General features: G+C 37.6%; 3 protein-coding genes across 5 annotated transcripts; 2 read left to right on the top strand and 1 right to left on the bottom strand.

Moving 5' to 3' along the window:
• Positions 1-2383: 2383 nt before the first annotated feature.
• On the bottom strand, positions 2384-6066 carry LOC130988045 (proteasome subunit beta type-4). Of its 3 annotated transcripts, none has more exons than XM_057911789.1 (7): positions 5695-6066; positions 5116-5180; positions 4768-4844; positions 3992-4121; positions 3692-3851; positions 3418-3603; positions 2384-2683 (listed from the first exon to the last, which is right to left on the bottom strand). In XM_057911789.1, exons 1-7 carry the CDS (start codon positions 5770-5772, stop codon positions 2570-2572), a joined length of 810 nt encoding a protein of 269 aa, XP_057767772.1. In that variant the 5' UTR covers positions 5773-6066; the 3' UTR covers positions 2384-2569. The 3 variants fall into 3 exon arrangements, with proteins under 3 accessions (XP_057767772.1, XP_057767773.1, XP_057767774.1); XM_057911790.1 differs by lacking the exon at positions 5695-6066 and adding an exon at positions 5306-5556; XM_057911791.1 differs by lacking the exons at positions 5116-5180; positions 5695-6066 and adding an exon at positions 5306-5484.
• An 8193-nt stretch (positions 6067-14259) lies between these two features.
• LOC130988046 (mitogen-activated protein kinase kinase kinase 20-like) lies at positions 14260-15999 on the top strand. The gene has a single exon (XM_057911792.1). It carries the CDS (start codon positions 14589-14591, stop codon positions 15801-15803), a length of 1215 nt encoding a protein of 404 aa, XP_057767775.1. The 5' UTR covers positions 14260-14588; the 3' UTR covers positions 15804-15999.
• A 5878-nt stretch (positions 16000-21877) lies between these two features.
• On the top strand, positions 21878-26090 carry LOC130988047 (uncharacterized). The gene is made up of 12 exons (XM_057911793.1): positions 21878-22145; positions 22661-22768; positions 23238-23321; positions 23574-23627; positions 23791-23936; positions 24063-24213; positions 24299-24436; positions 24789-24860; positions 24944-25017; positions 25122-25263; positions 25386-25464; positions 25866-26090. Exons 1-12 carry the CDS (start codon positions 21987-21989, stop codon positions 25961-25963), a joined length of 1305 nt encoding a protein of 434 aa, XP_057767776.1. The 5' UTR covers positions 21878-21986; the 3' UTR covers positions 25964-26090.
• The last annotated feature ends 446 nt before the right edge of the window (positions 26091-26536 follow it).

Genomic DNA, 26536 nt, shown 5'->3' on the forward strand with positions numbered 1-26536 from the left:
AGCATTATACTTTATTATAATTATAAAGTATGATGCATCATAATAAATAAATAATTCACAAATATAAAAAAAAATATTTGAAATTATATTTTTAATATATATACTAATTTCATCGACAAAGTTATATTAACATGGGCTAATTGCCTGTAAATTCCTAACGTTTCCACGGAATTGGTTTTTGCACCTTTTTTTATTTTTCTTCTTTTAAATACCTAACCTTTCCTTTTTGTCTGGTTTTTGTCCGATGACCGGTTTTTTTTCACGCCGGCGCCGAAATTGATTATGTGGCAGCCGGAATTAACACTGTGGCAGCCGGAAATTGACACCTAGGCTTATTATTGACATGTGGAATAAAAATAACAAAAAAAAAACAAAACAAAAAACAAAACAAAATCCCCATCGTGACACCATCTTCTTCCCCCTTCCTCCCCTCTCTCCCCCACCCGCTGCCGCCACCACACGCCACCAGACGCCGGCACCGCCACCTCTCCTCCGGAAATCAAACGACGATGGTGGTCTGTTGACTATTGACGCGGGAAAATGAAGTTTGAGGGCGAGGGACGAGGGGCATCAGAGGCGGCCGTCTGTGTGTGTGCGTTGGGAGATGAGAGAGGAGAGAGAGCAGAGGCGAGGAGAGAAGGGATGGCGAGGCGGCGGCCGTGGCTGACAGCGGCGCCAGTCGCAGGGAGAAGACCCCTAGTTTCTATTTGTTAAATCGCCGCGCCGCTGCCCTGAAATTTCCGGTGGATTCGACGACTTCTGTTAAATCGCCGCCGCGGGGAGAAAAGCCCTAGAATATCTGTTAAATCGTCGCCGCCGCCGCCGCGTTCTTTTATTCCGCGCACCGCCGCGTTCTTTAATTTCACTGCACTTTCTTTCTGCGTGTGTTCTTGGTGTGTAGTTGATTCTTGGGGATGTCTGAAAAGAAATTTGAGATTGTATTTTGGCTGACGTCGCCGCCGAGCCCTGGAGCTCATCCGCCGCGCTGTCGAGGTGGGGAGGAGGATGGGCGCCGAGGTGGGGAAGGGGAGGGAGGCAACGAGGTGGGGAGAGGGAGGGGCGCCGAGGTGGGGAATGAGAGGGGGAGGGGGACGGCGAGCGCCGTCGCCGTCGCCGACGGCTGAGGGTGGCGGCGGTGGGTGGGGGAAGGGAGATTAGGGTTTGGGGGTGGGGGAGACTGGGGAAGATGATGATGTGTGTGTTTTTTTTTTGTTTTTTTTTATTATTTTTTTTCCACATGTCAATAATAAGCCTAGGTGTCAATTTCCGGCTGCCACAGTGTTAATTCCGGCTGCCACATAATCAATTCCGGCGCCGGCGTGAAAAAAAACCGGTCATCGGACAAAAACCAGACAAAAAGGAAAGGTTAGGTATTTAAAAGAAGAAAAATAAAAAAAGGTGCAAAAACCAATTCCGTGGAAACGTTAGGAATTTACAGGCAATTAGCCCTTTTAACATTAATACAAAAAAATTATTTTTAAAAAAGAGTTATAAAATGAACCAATATATATTCCTTCACATCTATTACATTAAAACTATTATAATTTAAAAATATATGTAAACACAAACACACGATATTTACTTATTTTTATCTAAAAATACAAAAAGGAAAAAAAGAAAAATAATTAAATTAATATATAGAAAAAAGTGAACATGTCATTAAAGAGAATATTAACACTCATTAAAATAGAAAGGAAAGAACAAAATACTATATTTTAAAACTTTAAATAATCATAACTTATTCATTCTAAATTAGTTTTTTATCAAAAGAGGAAAGATAAAAGATTTTTTGTAGTAAAGAGGGAGAGAGAGAAAAAAATAATAACAAAATTATTAAATTACAATAAAACAATTACGATATAATAACAACAATAATAATAGTGCAAAAAAGGAAGAGATAAAAATATAAAAGAATAGAGAAAAAGAAAGACGAGAGAGAAAAATAATTATCATAAATTTTTTAATTATAATAACTTATTTGTTTCAAATTCATATTTTATGATTTTTATACCAAATTAAAAATCTTGTCTTTATCTTTAATTTAAGATACATATAGAATATTTTTTCATATATCAATTTTTTTTTATAAAGAAAATCACTCAAGTATGAAAGAGAGTAGACGAGAGAGAAATTGTATGAAAAAAAAAATAGTGAAAAAAACAAAATGTGTGATAGAGAGAGGAGAGAGAAAAAATGCATAGCGTAAGGAAAGAGAAAAATTGGCGAGAACAAAAACTGGTGTTTCATATATATATAATAGGATAGGATAGGATAGGATGTGTTTTATATATACATTATCTATCATATAATAGGATGTGTTGCACATCAATCATATCTGATTTCCATGAAGCAATTAATGTTGCAAATAGTAGGAACACACAACTCCAAAAATCAGTAATGCTTCTTAACGAAACACGCACATGAAATCATGGTTTAACAAATTTACGAAATTTGTTTCTAGATGTATGTCAACATAACAAGAAAGGTTCAACTCGGTTTAAGTAACGATACGAATACAAGAGAAACCTGCAGCAAATTTTCCACATAATGTATTTGAGAACCGATGGAACTACCACGAACCCTCAGCGCCCAGGGTGGGATTCTTGAAAGCATTGAGATCCCAGAAGGTCTTCAAAGAGTATGGCTGAGAAAGTGTGAAGCCCTCCTCTGTGATCTTTGCAATCTGGAACCAATATCCTTTATTAGAAATAAAGTCTATTGACAGTTTTTGAATAGGAATCAATATTATGTAAGAATCTAGGAATCAATATTATGTAAGAATCTAGGAATCAATTTTATTGTGGGCTGATGTCACTTCTATAAAGCGAGAGGTAGAATTGAGAACATTGTTTTCAAGTTATCTAAACTATTAAAAATCCTAACTGGTAGTTCTATAATGTGTTTTAAAAGCCGAAACAGACAAGCTCCTACAGTTTTCTTATTCGCAGTTGGTGTAATTATGGTATTGATTTTCTGACCTTTTAATTTGATCTTTTGTCTAGTCAAGCATATACATGGATTATCACTAGTTAAAACAAGATCAAAATATAGTACTGATATATATATCATCAACTATTACAGCCTAATAAGATTATATATATGTACGTGCACGAGATGCACGTCAACATGTACAGCATGGTTGAACCAACTAACATAACCATAACTTTCTTACCAACAAAATATTAATACTTTATAATGGATTTTCAAAACAACGAATATACTGGAAATATGATGGTCCATGAAATCAAATAGAATGATTTAAGATCTAAATATACTAATTAGACCTTTCTAGTGAAAAGAAGCATTGTCATTAACATTTAACACATAAAGAAAATGTATTAGTTTATATAATAGCAGCCTAAACCATACAACAAATATAGAGTAACCAAATTAAATTTCATGGCAGATGAACTGTACCTGAAGTTTGTTGACAGCTGATCTATCGCGGTAGAGAAGCACGCGCATGCATTTTTCCAGTAATTTCACACCCTCTTCATATGTCAAGTTCTCATGCCATTCATCACGGAGAATTGGCCTAGCGAGGTGGTTCCCAAATCCAGTTGCAACATGGTCATCCTCATAATGTACGCCAATCATGCTAACCTGAAATTATTTAACAAGAAACATAAAAGCCCCTGGCTATAACTAAAGTTCAGTAACATGTGATAGAGAACTTAGAAATAATACATACTGTTCCAAGATACTTCTGTCCGTTTTTGATACCACCAAGTACAAGTGAATTCCATAGTGGATTGAACTTATTACGGCGATTATACATCACCCTTGTCAGATAGTTATGCACCTCTTTAGGACCAAGGGAGTTGCCATCATCCCACATGTTATCGTACAAGCTAAATTCACAAAACATGCAAATCAACAAGTCATAAATATCCAGTTACCCTAAAACAATGTGAGCAGTCCAAGAAAACTAAAGTAGTATATAAAACAGGAGCCAGTTCAATGGGTATTCCCAGTCACAGAGATGCCTTACATAAGCTCATCAAGATATCGCATGATCTCCTGGAAATCACTGATCTCGCCACTAGCACCAATAACAGAATGTTTCCCCACTGACTTTAGTCTCTCCACAGACTTGTAACGAAGGGTAGACCCATATGAACCTATCACAAAAGAGCGTGATGAATAAGTATTGTAGGCTAAGTAGCTATTAAAAGCAATTACCATGTACTAGTGGACCAAAATAATAAAATCAACCAGAGAACTACAAGCAAACTATGAGATCAGCATCATATTTTTTCAATAGCTAGGCATCACTAGGACTATGAGGAACAAGATCAAGTAGAGCACCCCCTCTAAAGTTTTTGCTTAAGTCATACTACGTAACAGGGAAAATTCTACCCTGAACCTATTGTGCAACTACATCATGAATTACACCATATCTAGTACAAATGTAAGCTTTCAAACTAATGACTTGGATTCTATGATGGCCATAACAGAAATTCACAGAAAAAAAGAAAAAGAAAAAAAGAAAGGTCTCGAATCAATAGAAAACGAAAAATGAGATCAAAATAGCTTTATTGTTTCTAGAGACCAAAAGTTATTTCTACGGTACTCGACTGCATTTCATCCACAATACAAGTTGAGTTTCATAACTTAGGAGTATATTCTTGAGCCCTAGGCATTTAGTCATTCAAACAAACCAAACAAAACTCACATCACTCAGCTAAATATCAATTACTTGAACAAATAAACAATCTAATAAACATAAATTTCACAAATAAAAATTATGCATGCTTCAGAACCAACCTCCCATATCAGCAGCAAAGAGAATTCCATCTTTGTACTTAATCCCAACCACTGAGGTACCTGTAACATATGGGTACCTACACAAAAATAAATAAATAATAATAATAACCATCATCACATTTTCCAATACATCCAGCCATTCACACGGAAACATATAATTTAAGCAGAACTTGCTCGAATTATGTTAACCTACAAATTACACCAGAAATCAAAAACAAAAAGTACGGTTCTTTCCACATGCTATAATGTAGAGTTTACTGTAAAAATCAAAATCGGGACAGCTAAACCCTAGTTCCTAAGAAAATTATTATCAGATCTTCGCATGTAAATAAACCATGAGGATCATACAGAGTTCTTTGAGAATCGGCTTCGGAGGCAATCAAATTGTTCGTAGCTGGAGCTGAATCGGCTAACTGCAAGCATTTGACCCAAAACAAAGAGGGGGAAAGAGGAAAAAAAATCAGAAATTTAAGAGAATAATAATAGCATCAATCTACTGCAATCACACGACCGGAAATGTAGAAGAGTATAAGCTTACATTCATCATTGTAATTTATGTAGCAGAATTTGAAATGCTGAAGAGATTTGAGAAGCAATTTCTTCTGTAAATTAGGTGCTCTGCCTTTATTTACTTGTGCTCGGTTTTCCCTTTCCTCAAGAAATGAGTGGGCTTTTTCTTGTGGTTGATTTTGATGGGCTTTTCTCAAAGGCCCACTGATGATTTAATTTTAGTTTAAATAAATTTTATGTTTTTGGGCTATCATTTTGGTCCCAATAAAATGCACAGTAAAATGGGATGCGAGAAAAGATATCACAAAACTCCTTACATTTATGTTCATAAATATACAAGTGGCTACTTTAATATATTGGCATTTAGAAAAGAAAAATCATAGCAAAATCCCAACAGAAATTAGAAAAGAAAAATACCTTAATTCCCGTGAAGGGTTGCTGAAGCTCGTGATCGGGGATAACAACCGGCCATTTCTCGTCGGCTTCGCGGAACATCTGCTCGGTTTCAAGGACTCGACCCTTGTCGAGGATGAGGGTGCGGATGTGCTGGGCGGGGGTGGAGGGGCGGCAACGAGCAAGTAGCGCTGGTCGCGGTGGCTAGGGTTAGCAGACGAGAGGGACGGCGATGAGCAGGCGAAGCTGGTCGCGGTGGCTAGGGTTAGCGGACGAGAGGGGCGGCGCAGCGTGGCAGGCGATGCAGTAGCGGCGCCTAGGGATAGCAGATGACAGGGGTGGCGAATTGGGGGGGGGGGGGGGGGGGGGGGGGAGGGGGGGCGCAGCGCTGATAATGTTTCATATTTTATATAACTATTATTTAATGAAAAAAAAAATGTTATGAGTTTTTAATTTTTCAAAGTCTATATTTACAAATAATGTTTTTAGATTTTATATAACTGTTATTTATTGACAAAAAAAATGTTAGGAGTATGAGTTTTTAATTTTTCAAAGTCTATATTTAAAAATAGATTCAGATTTTAGAATAATTTATTTATTTTTAAATATAATATAAGTTTTTAAAAAAATATGTGTATACATAACAGTTTTCAAAGCGCTGATAAATAACGGTTTAATAAACCGTTGTAAATGACACTCATATATAACTCATATATAACGTTTTTCGTAACGTCGGAATAACCGTTATAAAAAGATGCTTTTCGTAACGTCGGAATAACCGTTATAAAAAGATGCTCATAGATAACGGTCGGATTAACGTTTTATAATACCGTCATGTATATAACTAATAGATAACGCACAAACATAACGGACTAACTCAAACCGTTATCTAAGTTTATGGACAACGCTATATAGTTAACGGTTTTTTGTCAAAATCGTTATCTTTTTCTAAAATGCGATCATACATAACGGTTAAAAAACCGTGTATGAAATGTTATGTATGTGCATTTTTGTAGTAGTGACTACTTAAGAAGGACAATGGTCTATCATCACATTCACATACACAAATTCATAACTACCTTCCCAATGGTCTATCAAAGCAAGAAAAAAACATCTGTTTTGCTAGTGTCTACCGTTGTTTCTACTAATAAAGGTGCTTACTTTGATGAAAAATAAAAGAAAATATATATTTTCATTATTCTTTCATTATTTTCAAATATTTATTATGATATACTCCCTCTGTCCCATAAGAGTGTGCATTTTTTTCTATTCTAAGACGTCCATAAGACTGTGCATTTACCATTTTTGGACACTATTTCATCACTAACTCTTTATTTCTTACTCTTACTTTATAAATGGATCATTTTCTCCACTTCTAATACACTCATCTAACATTTTATTAAACATGTGCCACTAAAAATGATGCACATTCTTGTGGGATGGAGGGAGTAGAATTTTTTCTGGTAGGGTGGAATATTTTCTCGGACAACTTCTTTTCACTCATTTTCTCTCTAATGTTGGATAATATTATTTTTGGGTAGTGGTGTGAAAATATTATCCAACATTTTCTCATTTTTTCGTCTCTAATAAACATATGATAATATATTATATATATATATATATATATATATATATATATATATATATATAAAAGTTCTACAACCAAAATAAATGCACCTAATAGTTTGAAGTTGACACTTGTATTATGTATATCAACATATCATACATTCAAACTTTTAAGAACTCACTCATTATTGTCAAAACCACCATTTATGTTTCACATTAATTTGATAATGACTATTTCTTCAATGTAGAGTACCCTCTCCCCTTATAAAGTCTTTCAAAAGTACGATTGACTCAATTCTAATATAGTATTAGAGGAGGCTCCAATTCAATATGATTTATTTATTGTCCACGTTGTAGTGGTCGATGTGTCATATTGGCCTCCACATATATAGGAGTTAATGGGCACAATTCTAATAATTATTTCATTCATAAAAAATAATTTTGTTGATAGAGTTTCTCTTTCGATTAATAGATTAGGAATTGGAGTCATAAGATAAATGAAAATTTATTATTAATCTTTTTCAAGTAAGTAAAGAAAGAAATAACAAAAATACGAGACAAGAGAGGCCCCCCACAATTGGGGTCAATCAATGCCTCTAGTTATATGGCCGATAAAGAGGTGAGTTTGGGGGAAATGTATGGCCATCACAACTGATCATCCAGTTCATTTGGACCTAGCAACATGTCTAAATATTTTATTTTATTCTAGTCATTTTTAGACTCTTAGTCATTATTGTTACAGCAGCTGATTTTTTATATGACTTATTAAAACGAACCCTTTCATATATTAATTTTGAACGTATTTAATTCTTACTTAATTTCATCAATTAACTAAATATTATTGTTCAGTCGTTATAAGCAAATTTATGCAATACTATATATTAACTTATAGAGTATTCTCATTTCTCACGAAAAATAGTATTTTCACTATAACTAATATATATATATATATATATACACACACACACACACATGTATGGCTGCATTCTAGTGTGCTTGTGTTAACCTAATGATAAGTGGTTAATACTCAAAGCCTGAGATCTTGTGTTCGAATTCACTGTTGTGCAGTCTTGTATATCACGATGGGAGTTTATTATATATCATAATATTCTATAATATTTAATGCCTTTAGATTAAATGGACCTTAAACATAAACAAGTATGGTTGCAATTAAGTTTTGCAAAGATAATATATATATATATATATATATATATATATGGAGAGGTTCAGGAAAGAACCATAAATAAAAAAAGAACGGAGAACCATTTTCAGCCATTCGATCATCAAGATCTACGGTGGATGCATCATCTTGTTGGATGAATACAGATCCTGGGTTCGAATCCTGAAGATAGCAATTTTTTTTATTTTTTTGAGTGCATTAATTTTAACAGCGAATGCATTATTTTTTACAGTGAATGCATTAGATTTGATGGTTCTCACGTTCTCACAAATAATGTAGTTCTCCCTAGAACCACACCCTATATATATATATATATATATTTACACACACACTTTAGCACCATCACATTAAAAAAATAAAAAAAAATCAATATATAAAAAGCACTTCCAAAACCTAAATCACCAACTTGGAGAGCCAACTCTAGAATCTCCCTAGGTTGGAATAATTCTACAAGAAAACGTTGAATATGAGAGGATTATCAAATCATAAAATGAGATTGTCCAAAAAATAAGGCACGTGTTAGATTTGAAGGATATAACAGCGAAGAAAACCACATCGTCACGTTAAGGATAATCAACTAATTAATTACTACTTAATTATGTATGCCATATACAATTAGGCCCACACGCATATGGTAAACACAAAGCTTACCGCCGTCTGTAGCTGTAAATAGATCAGATCACGTTCACATTTGGCGGCACATGATTCTGCTAATCACTGTCACATGTAATAAAATTATGTCTCAATTCAAGGTATCAACAATATATTTACTTTTAATTATGTATATATATATGGTCCAAACATTCCTACACGAAAACTCTTTCTAATTATTTTTATTTGTCCAAACATATTACTCACTCCCTACGCAAAAACTCTTTCTAATTTTCATTTTTGTTCATCTATAAAAACTCTTCATGCTCATTTTTTTAAAATAAACGCTATCGATTTTAAAATATTCACGTATTTATTTATATAGTCACTAATGGACCATAGAATTAAATCTACTAACTATTAGTCTTTTCTAAATTGTGGAACTTCCTCTCTATTTATTAAATACATAATTAATTTTTCTTAAAATTTGTATCCACTTTATTGAAAAAGAGTTTTTGTGAACGAACTCTCTTACTTAGTTTTCTTAGTATTTTCTTTTTTCGTAAAAAGCATTTGTAGTTGTTACATATGCTTTTTCGACTATTTTAAGAGGACATTTGATTTGGTGGATAAGATAGATAAAATTAATTGGATTGGAGGGTACACAATTCATCCAATTTTAGGGTGATAAATAATATATGACCTCCCTAGTTCAAATAATTAATTAATTAGAGAAATTGTGATATGAGACTGTTACATAGACGAATAGCAAAATTATTTTATGGTCTAGTTTTTTTTCTTTTTTCTTTCGAGAACCGTTTTTGGTCGAGTTCGAGACAAGTACATGTATCCAAATACTAGATTTTAGGGCATAATTTCACACATATACTTTGACTTTAATTTCTAATAATTTTTATATCTTAGAGAAATCTTTTATTTAAATTATTCTTCACTTTCCACATCTAGTGAAATTATTATAATAATAATAATAATAATAATAATAATAATAATAATAATTATTATTATTATTATTATTATTATTATTATTATTATTATTATCTTTTTAAACATGTGTGTCGTTTACCTTTTATTAATTACTATTATCTTTTGTACAATTTTCTTCAAATTAACAAGATCCACCAACATAGCTACACCAACTTGTGGATGATGGATCAAGGGAAGAGGTTACTAATTGGACAAATTTATCCATTGCTATAATCAATATTTGACATACTGATCGAGTAGTCAAACACCTCAATAATCTTAATATATTGCCAAATTAATTTATCGTCAAAAATCGTACATCGAGAAAGTGGACTAATTTACTTTTTTTTTTTTAATCCTCGATTAATGTAAGGAAAACTAAACAACGAAAGAATCTGCATTGAAAACAAGCATAAAATATAAAATTTGACGTCATTTTTTTTAATATAAAATTCTGACATTAATTAGTTGCTTATTAGGCAACCTATATTTGTTCAGATAAAACATTTGTAGTAAACGAAAGAAGTATTACATGTAAATAATCTTGAGGGCCGAAAGAGTTGCTAAAAAATAATGCAATAAATACTCCCTCCATCCCGCGAATCTTTAGTCAATTCTTTTCGGCACGAAAATTAAGTAAGGGAAAAGGTGCAGATTGGCCCCCGAAGTAGTAGCCCCTATAGCGTATAACCCCTCTTACTCACTGTGTGTGCAATTAAACCCCTAAACTCCAAGAAAATGGTGCAAATCCCCCCCTCTGACTAACGGCTGTTAACAACGTTAGGTCAGAGGGGGGAATTTGCACCATTTTCTCGGAGTTCAGGTGTTTAGTTGCACACACAATGACTAAGGGGGGTTTTACGCTACAGGGGCTACTACTTCAAGGGCTAATCTGCACATTTTCCTTTCTTTTTTTTTAAATTATCTCTCATCTCTCTTTTCTCTCAAAAAGTCACGCACAAAAAAAACAGGAAGCCCTCCTCCTCCAAAATCTGATCGCCGCCGCCGCTGATTTAAGCTCCGGCGAGGCTGGCCGAGGGAGCCGCCCCTTTCCCTATCTCCTGGGCCCTAAACCCCGGAGCTTTCTCGGCTGCACACGCTCAACGTCAAGGGCGAGCCCTAATTCCCCCCTTCGGTCCGAAATCGCCGCCGCGATATCCGGCAAACCGGCCGCCTACCGCCAACGACACCCACCACATGCTCTCTATCTCAATCTGTTACAGATCGCGAGCCCTAGCTTTTCTCGATGAGGAGTCGCCTCTTTCTCTCAAATGCGGCGAAATCGCCGCCACCGTTGCTAAAAGGCCAGCAAGCAGCCAATCCATGGCTCCAGTGCAGCCGCACCCGGCCGGCGAGCCGTCTCCTGCTCGATTCTCCTCTGAAGAGGACGAAGGATTGAACCTTAGCACCGGCTGCCTCCACCGCTCGAATCTCGAACGAAGAGCGCCGCGCACGCTCTCCATCACCACTGACTGCTCTCTCTCAAACTTGCGGTCGTCCTCTGTGCTTTGCTTCAACAAAAGACAGTGCGAAGGTCGCCCCCAAATCACGCCGCAGAAGCAAGCTTGCCGCTTCGAAGCTTCGCGAGTTTGTGATGTTTGGCAAGGCGTCGGCGCCATCGCCAAATTTGACGCCTCTCACAATATAACGATCATAACCTCCTTATTTTCGCTATTTCTATATAATGTCGATTTGATGGATTAATCGTTCGTGTTGCTGATAAAAGATGATCCTACAACTTGTTGATTCAACCACCGTTAGCGGCGGTGCAGTGGCCGAGAGAGAAAAAGGGCTGAGTGAGAGAGATGAGAGTTAATTAAAAAAAGGAAAAAGGTGCAGATTAGCCCCTGAAGTAATAGCCCCTATAGCGTAAAACCCTCTTTAGTCACTGTGTGTGCAACTAAACCCCTGAACTCCGAGAAAAGGGTGCAAATTCCCCCCTCTGACCTAACGTCGTTAACAGCCGTTAGTCAGAGGGGGGGAATTTGCACCCTTTTCTCAGAGTTCAGGGGTTTAGTTGCACACACAGTGAGTAAGAGGGGTTATACGCTATAGGGGCTACTACTTCGGGGGCCAATTTGCACCTTTTCCCATTAAGTAAATAGTAATATTTAGTGTGTTAATTGTGGTTACGTAGGTGAAAAAAGATGAATAAACGGGAATTTTTTTGCCATGTAAGGAAATGACTCAAGATTCGTGGGACGACCGAAAAAGGAAAGTGACTCAAGATTCGTGGGACAGAGGGAGTAGAAAATATGAAGTTTAACATTATTTTATTTTTCAGGGTTATTGTCGGAAAATACATGTAGTTTGTCAATTTTTTGGTTTATAACATGACCTTATAATTTGACCAGAAAATACATCAATTTTCAATTTAATCGTAATTATAACATGATCTTATAGTCTGACATGAAAATACACAAAGTTTCAATTTATTCTCAATTATAACATGACCTTATTTATATTATTGTTCATCATAGATATATTAATATTTATTATTTGATATTAAATTGTTATGTATAAAATATTGTTAATTGATTGATTTATTTTTATAAAAATAAGTTAGATGATTAATTATTTTATATTAATTATTTCATAATATATATATATATATATAGGGGCGCGCTCCAGTGAGACCCCCTATTTTTCCTGTAACATGAGTACAATGAATAAGACATATAATACTAATGAACAAAACGTATATCTAATGAACAAGATGTATATACTGATGAAAAATAAAATTTAAAAAATTCGTAATGAATAAGACATATATACTAATGAACAGGGCCTTATATACTGATGAACAATGCAGTATTTACTAATGAATAACAAAATTTAAAATATTGTGCTCCCTCCAGGATTCGAACCCTGCGAAAAAAAATCACCCTCCAGATACAATATCAGCCATAGGATTGATAAAATAAACGCACCAGATCGTGCCCTAAATCTCAATAAAATTAGGGGGTCTCATTGGAGCGGCCCCCTATATATATATATCAAGATATTATATTGATGATTTAAAAATACACACACCTATAATATATATATATATATATATATATATACACACACACACATTTTTAACACACAAATGCATGTATATAAATTTGATTTTAACATTTTACACGCAACTATATATTTCTAATTTATTGGTTAATATTTTTTATAATTTCATAATTTAAATAGATAAATACTTATTATATATGTAATATATTAAGATAATATTAAAATCAAACTTATATATATGCATGTGTGAAAATATAAATATATATATATATATCTATATATATATAATGCAACCATTAATATAAAATAATTAATCATCTAACTTAATTTTTATAAAACTAAATCAATCAATTAACAATATTTTATACATAACAATGTAATTATATGAAATTACAATAAATATTAATACATTTACGATGAACAATGATCTAAATAAGTTCGTGTTATAATTGAGATTAAATTAAAATTAACTTTGTGTATTTTCTTGTCAGACTATAAGGTCATGTTATAATTGCGATTAAATTGAAAATTGATGTATTTATTGGTCAAATTATAAGGTCATGTTATAAACAAGAAAATTGATAAACTACATGTATTTTCCGGCAATAACCCCTTATTTTTCTATACAATTTTAAAATTGATTATTTATTAGGAGTGGACATATGTTTTTCAAATACTCCCTCCGTCTCACTATATCTGAGACTCTTTCTATTTAAGGCGACCCACTGTAAGTGAGACTATTTCCTTTTTTGGTAAATATTTTACTTTTTAAACACATTTTCACTTTTTTCACTTATAAATAAAATACATTTTTCTTAATTTTCGTGTCCAAAAAAAAGGTCTCACATACAGTGGGACGGATGGAGTATATCACTAGAAGTGAGGGTATTACATGTAAATAATTTAGAGCGCCAAACGAGTTACTAAATATCAATGGAATCTTAACTGCAACATATATCAGAATCTATAAATATTAACACTAATTAACATGACTTTGTCCGATCAAAAAAAAGAAAAAATGTAGCCAAAGAAACGAATCTCCCAAATTATAGATACAGGGGCATTAATATTAATGGAGAGTTTGACAAATTACAGAATTTGGCAAGAGCCGAATTATTGACTTCCTAAAGAGGAGTCCAAATACGACCGAGTTAGAAGATTCTGACCAACTCGTCAAACAGCGTAAATGTAAAAAGAGCGACACGACCGTTATTACTGTTATACAATATTCTGATTTCGGAAAACCTATTTTTCATTCTATTCGACATTATGCGCAACTTCTTTCCTCTTATTATTATTATTATTGTTAATTTTTTTTTATCCACCCATCAACGAAACGCGGCTGTGTTTTATTCTTCACAAATCCCACACAAGAAGAAACCGCAAAGAAACCCTCCACCACTTGTTCATTCTTTTTTGTAAACCCTAAATAAACATTCTTACTTCAACGAAAAAAAAAAAAGAGAAAAGAGGGGAAAAAGCTCATCAACTGAATTGAGTTTTGTCCCCGTTGTTCTTCCGTCCACGCAATTCTCTCCGAAATTGTTTAGTATCCCAATTCAGAAATTCTGCTTTGCCCAAATTTGGAGGAATGGTTGTCAAGGGAGAAGAAATTGGGAATGAATATGGAGATGGGGTGGCGTGGATTAGGGGTCCAGTGATCGGAAAAGGGAGTTTTGGGTGTGTTTATTTGGCTAGTTTGAGGAATCCGAGATCGAAATACAGCTGTTTCCCTTCTGTGATGGCTGTGAAATCGGCGGAGGTTTCGGCATCTGGTTCGATTCAGAAGGAGAGGGAGGTTCTGAGCAATGTCAAAGGCTGCAACGACATAATCAGGTGCTTCGGCGAGGAGACGACGGTGGGGGAAGGCGGCGCCATGGTGTTCAATCTGTTGTTGGAGTACGGCTCCGGCGGGACATTAGCTCAGAGGATCAGGAATTCGGGGGGAAAGGGTCTCCCCGAATTCGAAACCAAGGTGTTTGTGAAATGTCTTCTGAGAGGTTTGAATCACATTCACAGCATTGGGTATGTTCATTGCGATTTGAAGCCGGAGAACATCCTGCTGGTGCCGGATGCCCGGGGCCGGGGGCTGAGGGCGAAGATTGGGGATTTTGGGCTGGCGAAGAGGGCGGAGCAGAGCAAGAAGAGGAAGATGGAGCCGTATTGGAGGGGGACGCCAATGTACTTGCCCCCCGAGGCTGTAACCGAGAATCTGCAGGAGGCGCCGTCTGATGTCTGGGCGCTCGGCTGCATTGTGCTGGAGATGCTCACGGGGAAGCCCCCGTGGAGCGAGGATGCAGAGCTGACCGGAGATGATCTGATTAGGAAGATTGGCGAAGGCCGGGAGTCGCCTAGGATTCCCAATGGGATTTCCAAGGAGGCTAAGGATTTCCTCAAAGGCTGCTTTGTTAGGAAGTCTATGTATAGATTGACGGCTGATATGCTGCTGCTTCACCCCTTTCTTGAAGATTTGGGCGATGATGATGCATATGTTCCACAATATGGCCAAGTTGAAGATTTGGATGAGCTTGAGTCTATCTTGTTGGTGTGTGGGAGTGAGAGTGAGAGCGAGAGCGAGGATGATTGGGACGACGCCTCCTTCAGTTATTGGTCTGAAGATGATCAAGATTATGCCGAGGATGAGGAGGAGGAGGAGGTTACGTCTCAGGAGATTGAGATGAACCTCAAGGAGGAAGAGATCATCAATGGCGAGGGTACTCGGCCAATGAAGAAGCCGAGGCAGGTTTCTTCGGAGAGTAGTAGGCAGCGTTATCCAGTTAGTTTCACCATTCCTGCAGGAGTGTAGGGAAGAAGAATTCGTCGACATGAATGGCAAAGTTTTGTTGTTTAGATATATAACACTGCTAAATATATATAGGCTTTGTTCAATCAATTCATTAGTCATAGCCAGAGATAGAGGCTGTATTTTAGTTATTCATCTATGTAATAGTTACAGATTGAAATTAATTAGATTGATTCTTTCAATTGAAAGTTCATTTTCACTTGCTATTTTCGTTTCCATGTTGCTTGAAACAGATTCTGCAATCAGCAGCAGTTTAGTTGATTTATGAATTCTGAGTTCGTATAATGTTACTGATTTCCTGACTTCTTTCACCAAGATTTTCTGTTACTCGAGTTCGAAGAGATGCAAATGTTGCTATTATCCAACCTGAAAATCAAAATTACGAAGAGAGAGGATCGGTTCATTTTGAATGAGTATTCTAAAGGTCAAAAGTTCAAGTTCGAATTTCAACGACCTTAATTTTCAATTTCTAAATATAGTTTACCCATTATATGTAATTTGCACGTTATAATGGTTGCGCATCTTAATAGCGGCTACAAGTTTCCCTCGTCATAGAAGGAAAAAAGAAAGAAGCAAAAAACTCATGAACTAATCAAAATAAGGTCGTAAACGAGGCGAATCAAATACTAACAGGTTCGAGCTCGACTCGTTTAAATATTCGAGTATTTGAGCTCGGCTCGAGTTCAACTTGCGTGGTACTTGATAGTGTCAAATTCGAGCTTGAGCTCGAGTTTGATTCGTTAGATGTTCGTATACATGATGTTCGAGCTCGAGCTCGTTAAAAACTTACAAAAAGTTTGATAAATGTTCAAAATGTTATCTTGATCTTAATTAATATGTTACTCGAAGTCGAACTCATTCAAGATTTGTACACTAGTTTGATTAAAGGTTCGTGAACAAGCTTGCAAATATATTTGCAAACAAAGCGAATTCAAACATATATGTTCACGAGTTTTCAACGAGTCTGAGTACGGTTAGGCTCGAGTTCAGCTCATTTACTATTGAATCGAGCTTCGAACAAATTCTTTCTAAAATCGAATCTCAAATAGCTTGCGACTAGCTCTATTCATTTAAGGCTATTCAAATACGAGCTTTTGTAAGTTCCAAATATTATTGATACGTTTGTAAAGTCAAAATTTTGTAAGTTCCAAATATTATTGATACTTTTGTAAAGTCAAAATACCGAAATATCTTCTGCACACCTAGGGACAAAATATCTAGCTAAAAACCCTCAATTGTAAATCTTAAGTTTGAGTTGCAAGAATTAATAGATTTTTTCGAAAGGAGAATTAATAGATTTAAATATATCAAAAGTGGCAGTGAGTAATCTTCGAAGATTGTTAAAATGGATAATCAGAAAAAGTGAGGAATCAGCTTTCTTTATCTTCACGACAAAGCCTGAATAGTTTCTTTCCTATTATCCGATTTAGGCCCAGTTTGCTAGGTGCCATGAAACCAGACTCTCTTTTAATCTGGAGCTTTTTGTGTGTTTGCTAGTTTCTGCAATAAAGCAAGGCGGCCCGTTGGAGCCCGAAGGCCAGAAATCCCTCTATTAATTATCTATCGAAAGACGCAGAATTGGGTGTCTGGAGGGCTTCGAAAGTCAGACTATTGTTTTGAATTTTAATACTACCCCAAGAATTCTATTTTCGAAATAAAAAAATGACCTAGGGTAGAACACTCGGCCTAGGGGTGGTAATCGTCCGATTCGGTTATAATCGAACTGGTTTTCTGGTTAAGCGGAACAGATTAGCGCTTAAAACGGTAACCGAAAACCGAACCGATTTTTGGTTCGGTTAACCATGACACTTCAAGCAGGAATTGAATTTTTCCCGGCTAAGTCTGGCCTTCCTAAGATCTGCTTGAAAGGCAACATAGTTCATACCACGATCTTGTGTGACAAAAAATAAGGTCGTAACTTCCGCGCTGTGATCATGATGGCATATGCCGTTTTCTCCGTCACTGTGTACCGCAGCTCTGCCCCTTGAATTATCTTGCTTACAAAATATACCGATGTTTGGTGCCCGTTATCTTCTCTTACCAGCACGGAACTTAGAGACTCCACTCCCTTGGAGATATATAAGTATAGTGGCTCCCCCAGTATTGGCTTTGTCAGGGTTGGTAGCTCTGTTAAATAAGCCTTAAGATCTTCGAAGACTCGTTGGCACTCGTTAGTCCACTAAAAAATGGCTTCCTTTCCTCAAGATCCTGAAGAAAGGGAGACTTCTTTCTGCCGATCGTGAAATGAATCGGCTCAGCGCTGTTATCCGCCCATTTAGCGTCTGGATTTTCTTGATGTCTCGCGGCGCAGTCATGTCTAAGATGGCTCTAACTTTATCTGTGTTAACCTTGTTCCCCTCTAGTGTGACTTTGTATCTCAGAAATTTTCCCGATTGCACCCCGTAAGTGCATTTTGCAGGGGTTGAGCATGAGCCTGTTTTTTCGAACAACTGAGAAGATGTCTTCCAAATCGGCCACATGTGATGTTGCGGACCAACATGTCGTCCACATAAATTGAGACATTCTTTTTTAGTTGGTCCTTAAAATTTTGATCCATCATTCTTTGATACGTGGCTCCAGCATTTTTGAGACCAAAAGGCATGCTTAACCAAGCGAAAACTCCTGCACATACCGCAAAGGCTGTTTTAATAACGTCGCCCGGGTCGGGTGCATCTTTATTTGGTGGTACCCTTGGTAGGCATCCATCATAGACAATAGTTCACAACCCGACGTAGCATCCACAATTCATGTTACAAATAATATTCTTCCAGCTTACGAGATTATTAACTAAAGAACTGTTAAAACAAAATACAAAATAAAATGTTAAATTGCATAGACATTCAAAGCAAATTGAAACAAATCAGAGCTTTGAAATTAAAGCAAATTTGAAGCAAAATAAAATGTCAAATGTAAGTTCGCAGTATATAATCCAAGTATGAATTTGCTCTGCTTCATCAACTTGGTGACATTTGTGTACCCAATTCTTTTATAGAGTGGTCACATGCTTTTAAATTGGAATGACTAAACGATTTTAGGGGGGAAAAATAAGAGGTAAAGTAAATAAAATGATATATCTATTTTTTTTAAAGAATGAACGGGCGAGCTTTTTAGCCCCTAAGCCCGATTAGTCCGGTGGGCTAACTGGGCGGGTGTCACAGGGTCTTCCTTCACTCTAAATTTTTCGCCCCGTGCAGCGCCGAATTCCCACAATCCGACCAGCTTCTTCCCTCACCAACACTCGTTTGACACTTAGAATGTATGAGGCTCTCGAATGTATGCACGAATCAAAGTTCACACGCAGCGGAAATTTACATGAACAGCCTTAAGCAACACACAACGATTTATGGGAACACCATGCCCCAACCTTTAATTTTATTCCCACAATAAAATTACAAGGACCTATCTCTATGCTCAAGGCTCGCGCACACACTCTACCCCTGCACGTTCACAGCCAATTACAATAAATAAATGTGATAGACAACCCCCATCACTAAGTAAAAACCGTCTACACGGCTGAGACTAACTGCTGGGTAGTTTTTCGCCCTACTAACTCAAAACTGCCCATCGTGGGTTGTGGCAGTTGGCGCCCAGCAACTGCTTCACTCTGCTCCCACTGATCCAGCCATCGACATATCTAGAGCTCATCTCCAGAGCTGGTCTGCTCTGACCTCGCCGCGCTGGTCTGCTTTGACCTCCCCGCGTTGGTCTGCTCTGACCTCGCAAAGCTGGTCTGCTTTGATCTCTCGATCTGGTTTGCTCTGCCTACAGAGCTAATCTGCTCTGCCTCCAGAGCTGGTCTGCTCTGCTCTCCAGAGCTGACCATCATGCCGAGACGTACCTCTCACTCGGCACGTCTTGGCTCCAACCATCAAGGGGCTAACTAACCACCCCCACCAAAACCAGACGACGTCCTCGTCGTTGATGGGATTAAACCCCCTGATCTGAGCTCCTCCTATGAAATACTACCGAACCAAATTATGGCCTCATCCGATATCTCCCTGTCACCACCATCTCTTTGATCGGCCTCATTCTTGGACTCAACTTGAATTGCAGACATCAACTGCAATGGACTCATCCTAGCTCCGATCTTGCTGTCTTTGGCACTTTCAGCAACGATCGCATTCACCCGCTTCGGACAATCCCTCATTCGATGCCCATTTCCTCACAAATGAAACATCCCCGATATCTCTTTGGGACTGTTGCTGCCATTTCCGGCGCTTTGGTTACTTCCTCGCCGGACTTCTCATTCTCCTTCCCCTTTTTCGAATCCTTCTTCCTCTTCTCGAATTCGTGGGAATCACCAACCGGCCTGAAATCAACCAACCCCTCAGCAACAGCTATGGCTGACTGCACATCCTTAACTCCCTGCCGTCTCACCTCAGCCTGAGCCCACGGCTGCAATCCTGCCATAAAGCTGAACAATTTGTCCGCCTCCGACATGTAATTCACGTCCAACATCAGCGAACTGAACTTCTTCACAGAGTCACAGACAGATTCTGTGTGTTTCAACTTTCGCAATGCATCCCTCGCCACCCACGAAGAATTTCCCGGAAGGAACTGCTCCTTCAACTCACGCTTCAACGCCTCCCACGTCAAAGACTCCAACTGATCGCCACCAGCACCAACACTTGGTCTCGAACGCCACCAAAGCTTCGCATCACCCGTCAAGTACATGCTAGTGATCGACACCTTCTCATCATCGGGTACATGAGATGCCTTGAAATACATCTCCATGTCCCACAGAAAATTCTCCAACTCCTTCGAACTCCTAGTGCCTTCAAAAGGTTTGGGCTCCGGGACTCGAACCTTCGGAACCGGCCTGCCTTGCTCCACCGTTCTGAGCACTCGCTTCACGAGCCGCAACTCGTCCAACAGCTCTTCGATCTTGATGTCGACCGCCTGCGTCAAGGCAGATACCTCTTCCTCGCACGACACGATTCAACCTTCAACAAATCTAGGAGAGCCTTCCATCGATTTGCGTATCGCTTCAACCGACTCTTTGATCGCAGCAATCTGACCAAAGATGGTCTCAAGTCCAGCCGACGTTGAGACCTTCGGGGTCCTCCCAAGCACCGTTTCCAATCTCAGCACCCTCTCTTCGAGAGCAGAAAATTCCCACGCTTGCACCATCTCCACGACAGCAGCAATACGCACCAGAGCCAACTAAACCTGGCTTTGATACCAAATGTCACAGGGTCTTCCTTCACTATGAATTTTTCGCCCCGTGCAGCGCCGAATTTCCACAATCCGACCAGCTTCTTCCCTCACCAACACTCGTTTGACACTTAGAATGTATGAGGCTCTCGAATGTATGCACGAATCAAAGTTCACACACAGCGGACATTTACATGAACAACCTTAAGCACACAACGATTTACGGGAACACCACGCCCCAACCTTTAATTTTATTCCCACAATAAAATTACAAGGACCTATCTCTATGCTCAAGGCTCGCGCACACACTCTACCCCTGCACGTTCACAGCCAATTACAATAAATAAATGTGATAGACAACCTCCATCACTAGGTAAAAATCGTCTACACGGCTGAGACTAACTGTTGGGCAGTTTTTCGCCCCACTAACTCAAAACTACCCATCGTAGGTTGTGGCAGTTGGCGCCCAGCAACTGCTTCACTCTGCTCCCACTGATCCAGCCATCAACATCTCCAGAGCTCATCTCCAGAGCTGGTCTGCTCTGACCTCGCCGCGCTGGTCTGCTCTGACCTCGCAGAGCTGGTCTGCTCTGATCTCTCGATCCGGTTTGCTCTGCCTACAGAGCTAATATGCTCTGCCTCCAAAGCTGTTCGGCTCTGCCTCCAGAGCTGGTCTGCTCTGCTCTCCAGAGCTAACCATCATGCCGAGGCGTACCTCTCACTCGGCACGTCTTGGCTCCCACTATCAAGGGGCTAACAACGGGCTTTTTAGACCCGAGTTTTTTCGAGTCTCTATTTTATAAAGTCCAACCCAATCCAAAATATAGGTGGGCGGGCCGGTCTGTCGGGCCGGGTCAATTTTGCCAGCTCTAGTAGAAGTTGTGAAGTTATTAAAAAGTGAAAATATAGAGGCCCAAAGCGATAGAGTCGAGAAAGTTTAGGGAAATAATTGCAATTTATTCTTCGTTGTGAGTGGGTCGCAAAATAAGAATTTCATCAGCTCCCCTCTCTCTGACTTGGATTTCACTGAAGATGTTGGGGTTTGAAGACTGTGGGAAGCTGCTCCGGCTGCTCAGCGCCGGCGAAGACAAGACCTTCGACGAGATCGTGGCGGAATTTAACTCCAAATTCCCTCGCTCTCTGCACTTCTATGCCTGCTCCGCCCTCGACTTCCTCACTACTGACCCCAAGGTTAGGGTTTTTCTATCCCTCACTTTCATTTTTGTTCAAATTCTTCCGTTGCCACTGTTCTCTGTTAATTTGGCGATAATTGAATTGATTACGATGTTTATCTGGTCGCTTGACTTCTAATATTCACGATTAGCCGAAATAATTTGTAGAATTGGATTACCTTTTGGAGGTCTTATTTGCGAACAGGACTAAGTTTTCCGACTATTTTGCTCAAGTTAGAAGTTGTAATTGTTCGAATGAAAAGTGTACTTTTTCAGCAAGCCACGGAGTGGGCGAGTTCTGAGTTAATTAAGCTCTTTGTAATGACTTTTGCCACTAATTCTTACGTGCAATAGTTGTTGATATCAGCCTCCTTTTTTAAAAATATTTGTGTGCATATAATTTTTAATTTCCTCTTTACCTTTTGGATATGAGCTGCACAATATGGCGTCTGTGTATCATGTTTGGACACTTATTGAAACATTAAAATGCATGTTGTGCAATGTAGGCTAAAGTTTTCAGTTGTTTTATTGCAGGAAAATTTTCTAAATCCAACTCAGCGGTTGATTGCGTTTGCCATCATTCATCAAGCATATTCATCACAGCAGCCTTCTTCAAACCCCTTCGTATCCAGGCTTGTTGATGTAAGTTTAGCATGTCAATTTGCATAAACTTTCAGGCTTTGTTTTTACATAACTATTTTCTGTAGCAATGCTTATTCTTTGTCATTACTTCTGTAGTTGTGTAGAGATGTCTATTGCTTTCTAAATATCTTTCATCACTCTATTATTTTCACTGCAAGATGAGACATTTTTCTCACAATTTTCAGAACACCCTTTCTCATAGTTCTACATTTATGAAAGTTTGCTCTTTGCAGCTTATAAACTCTTCAGTTTTCAATACTTTGATCATATAAATTGTTCTCCGAGTGTGTTAAATATTTCATTTCTGTTCAAATTCAACTTTCCAACGACTTAATGTTATGTCACTTTTTAGCAAATCTTTACCTTTTTACCTGACATTGTACTTAAATTGATACTTCTATTTGTTTGTTGATGAAATCTGTTTTAAGCATCAGTTATAGTTTTGCTTCACAGTGTTGTCAATTTGCAGGCAGCATGTGATGATGTAGCTGAAAAGTATGAAAGGGCATTTGTTCTTCAATTATTGAGCTCTACCAGTGTGAATGGTCGAGAGGTTCTTCAATCATTTCTCTTGCTGTAGTTCCAACTTTATCAATTTTATGCTTATGCTTGTTGGTTTCGCCCGTTTTATTTTTATTCAGATGTTTCCAATTTAAACGAGTAAGTCATTCCATACTTGCATTGGGAAAAGGCCTCCCATTGAAATGTCAAGTTCACATGCATTTGAGAATGTATAGTGTACTCGCTGAAGCTGCTTTCTTTCTTTATCCACTTTCTGTGAGTGATTTTAGCTTCTTCCATGCAGTTTCTCAAGCAATCCGCAGCCGATTACATAAATAGTTTTGATCTTTCATCACATGTAAGTGTAGATGGATTTGACTTTCCAGTCCATGCATATAATTATTGCCTGTAGCCAGTTCTTTTGCCACTCATGTTGTCTGGGAAAATATAGTTGTTATAGTCCTTTTTATCTCTTACTTCAACACATCCATTATAATTTTCCATTTCCTTTAAACTTCCAGTCCTTTCCACAACGTGAGCAATTGCAGCAACAATATTGTGGCAAAATACAGCCAGAACCATTTAAATGCTTGTTCAAGGACAACTCTGTGAAAAATATAGTACCTGATCCTGATGTACCCCGTGGATGTGATAGTAATTCATCTGAGTATGACTCTTACTAGTGACTTTGCGTGATTTTACTGTGATATTCTTCACAACAGCACGATTTCTCCACATAATCGTTTACAATTAACTGTTTTTCTTTGTCTTGGTATTGGAATTCACATTTCAGGTTTGATGCACAGCCTGGAGTTACATCTAAAATTGGATCTGGGAATAGAGAAGAGACAGTAGTTGGGTTGTTGTCCTCTCTCTCTCTGGACGGACTAGGTCCACAATGGATCAGGCCGCCCCCTCCAAGGCTTCCAGTAATGGATGGAGAGGTAATGTGCAAGCACTAACAACTGTTAGCTGATGAGACGTTCAATAACTGTATGCTTTTTAAAAAGATCTTCTGGTTTTGTGCAGCTATTGTGGCTGAACCCCGATATGAACCATGAGCTTTTATGGGACTATGGGATGTGTGCTGATACTAGTAGAGGAGCTGCTGTAAGAGATTTAATTGCAAAAGCTTTGAAGGGGCCGCTCGTTCCTGTGCAACAAGAGGTACTATGATTTTGAAGGTCTTTGTTACAAACTATGGGCAATGTATTGTGTCTCGGGTGTTAAATCATGATGAGTGAGTGCTGTAAAAACTGAAGCTACTTTTACCTTATAGTTCTGGCACTCAAAATATATAGCCAGTAATTTATGTTTAGTTCATCATGATGACTAAGACAGAAATATGTTAGCAAGTGTTCGCTTAGTTATGTAGACTAAGAGTTATACACATTGTACTTAGGTCATTTCAAACATAAACATAATGGTTTATCCTCTACTTGAACCCTTTATTTTGTTCAAAGAAGTTGTGGATACCGTGGAATTATTTAAATGTGCTTGATATATATTTTTCCTTCAGCAAGTGCTGGTGGAGTTGGCGAATGACCCGAAGCTTGTATATCACTGTGGACTAACACCTAAAAAGCTCCCGGTATGTCATTTTTCTGTAAGGGTGTTATTTCAGAATGAAAATGCGGTTCTGGCCTATTACCGGTAATCTAACACTTTCTCCAGGACCTAGTGGAGAATAATCCCATGATTGCTGTGGAAGTTCTGATTAAGTTGGTGAATTCTCCTGAAATATCAGAGTATGATATTGCTCGTTGCTTTTGGCTTTTGACTGATAAGAGTTCAGTATTATTTTGCTTCAGTGCTTACAATTTTTTTTGCAATTTCTCTTTCCTACTTTCAGATATTTTACAGTTCTTGTAAATATGGAGATGAGTCTTCATTCAATGGAAGTTGTAAACAGGCTGACGACTACAATTGAACTTCCTACGGAGTTCTTACACACTTATATTTCGAACTGTATAAGTGCTTGTCAGGGTATCAAGGTTTGTAGTTCTACCACTTACTATTCTTTTAATTTTCTTTTTTCTTGAAATATAATATACTGTTTACATCTTCATAGCTGGGATCCCTAACTAATAATACTAAGAAATCATTTGTCTTCCAGGATAGGTACATGCAGAACAGACTTGTGAGACTGGTTTGTGTTTTTCTGCAAAGTTTAATCCGAAACAAAATAATCAATGGTAAGCAGTTTGTAACATGATACTACTATGCATTATCAAATGGCTTCACAGTTCTATACTTGGTACTACTCTTAAGGGGCGTTCTCTTTGCATGGTTGATAAGATGCACGATTGAGTATCTTTATACTGCCATAGCATAACTAGATAATGAAGACGCTTAGGTAACAAATTGGGCAGATAAGTAGTGATTGTTCTGCTATACTTTAACGAGATTTATGAAAGGGCGCACTGGATAAAAAATGTAGATAGCGCAAGCTGAAAGTTGATCGTACTGTTAGTTCCCTCCTCTTGTCCATGGGAACATAGTTATCAAATGACTGGGTCTCGGTTGGCTGGATATTCGACTGCTAGCTGCTGGCTCTTCTATATCATTGTGATACATGTGTGAAATGTTTTTGCAGTGAATGACATCTTCATCGAAGTGCAAGCGTTCTGCATCGAGTTCTCGAGGATCAGAGAAGCAGCAGGCTTATTTCGGCTTCTTAAGACCTTGGAGTAGATGTCGTATAGTGGCTCTCTGCATGTTTGAATGGACACTTAATTGAATGTAGCTGCTAATGTTTTCTTTTACTTGCCATAAGAAATTTATATTTTATCAATGACGACGAAATGAACCTTTCAGCTGAGTCGAGTGAGTTTCTTCTATTTAAATTTAAATACCTACTAAAGCAAATTTCAATGCTTTTGTATGACGACAGTTTTGGGAATGGGGGTTTCGGGAGGTGCGTTCTATAAAAGACTTCAATCACTGCATATTGTACTATTTTTATTGATATGTAGATTCAATTTTTTTAAATATCTCAATCCGTGTATAATAAAAAAGAATTTTCTTTACCGTTAAATTTTCTCTTAATTATTTCCATCATTTTTTTTATATAAATTTTGATTCCTGAAAAATATTCAATATGAATGTTAAATTAAAGGTTGTGAAAATATCTTTAATTTGATATTAAAACAAATGAATTTGAAATTAATTAGTTGTGAAAAGTTTATATGATTGTTTAATTATGATTATTTTAAATTTATTTTTTTAATGGGTGAAATCAAACAAATCACGGTCAAAAGAAACTCA

This window comes from Salvia miltiorrhiza, chromosome 6 (assembly GCF_028751815.1).
Source record: "Salvia miltiorrhiza cultivar Shanhuang (shh) chromosome 6, IMPLAD_Smil_shh, whole genome shotgun sequence".
In the NCBI taxonomy this organism is placed as follows: domain Eukaryota; kingdom Viridiplantae; phylum Streptophyta; class Magnoliopsida; order Lamiales; family Lamiaceae; genus Salvia; species Salvia miltiorrhiza.

Bases quoted from the DNA above. Each gene is read 5' to 3' on its own strand.
- LOC130988045 (XM_057911789.1), bottom strand. From the start codon at position 5,772: ATGTTCCGCGAAGCCGACGAGAAATGGCCGGTTGTTATCCCCGATCAC. The intron at 4,122-4,767 runs GTTGGTTCTGAA...CTTTTGTGATAG, and splicing joins CTTTGCTGCTGATATGGGAG to GTTCATATGGGTCTACCCTT. The intron at 2,684-3,417 runs GTACAGTTCATC...TATTGGTTCCAG, and splicing joins CAGCTGTCAACAAACTTCAG to ATTGCAAAGATCACAGAGGA.
- LOC130988046 (XM_057911792.1), top strand. From the start codon at position 14,589: ATGGTTGTCAAGGGAGAAGAAATTGGGAATGAATATGGAGATGGGGTG.
- LOC130988047 (XM_057911793.1), top strand. From the start codon at position 21,987: ATGTTGGGGTTTGAAGACTGTGGGAAGCTGCTCCGGCTGCTCAGCGCC. The intron at 24,437-24,788 runs GTACTATGATTT...TTTTTCCTTCAG, and splicing joins TCGTTCCTGTGCAACAAGAG to CAAGTGCTGGTGGAGTTGGC. The intron at 25,465-25,865 runs GTAAGCAGTTTG...ATGTTTTTGCAG, and splicing joins CCGAAACAAAATAATCAATG to TGAATGACATCTTCATCGAA.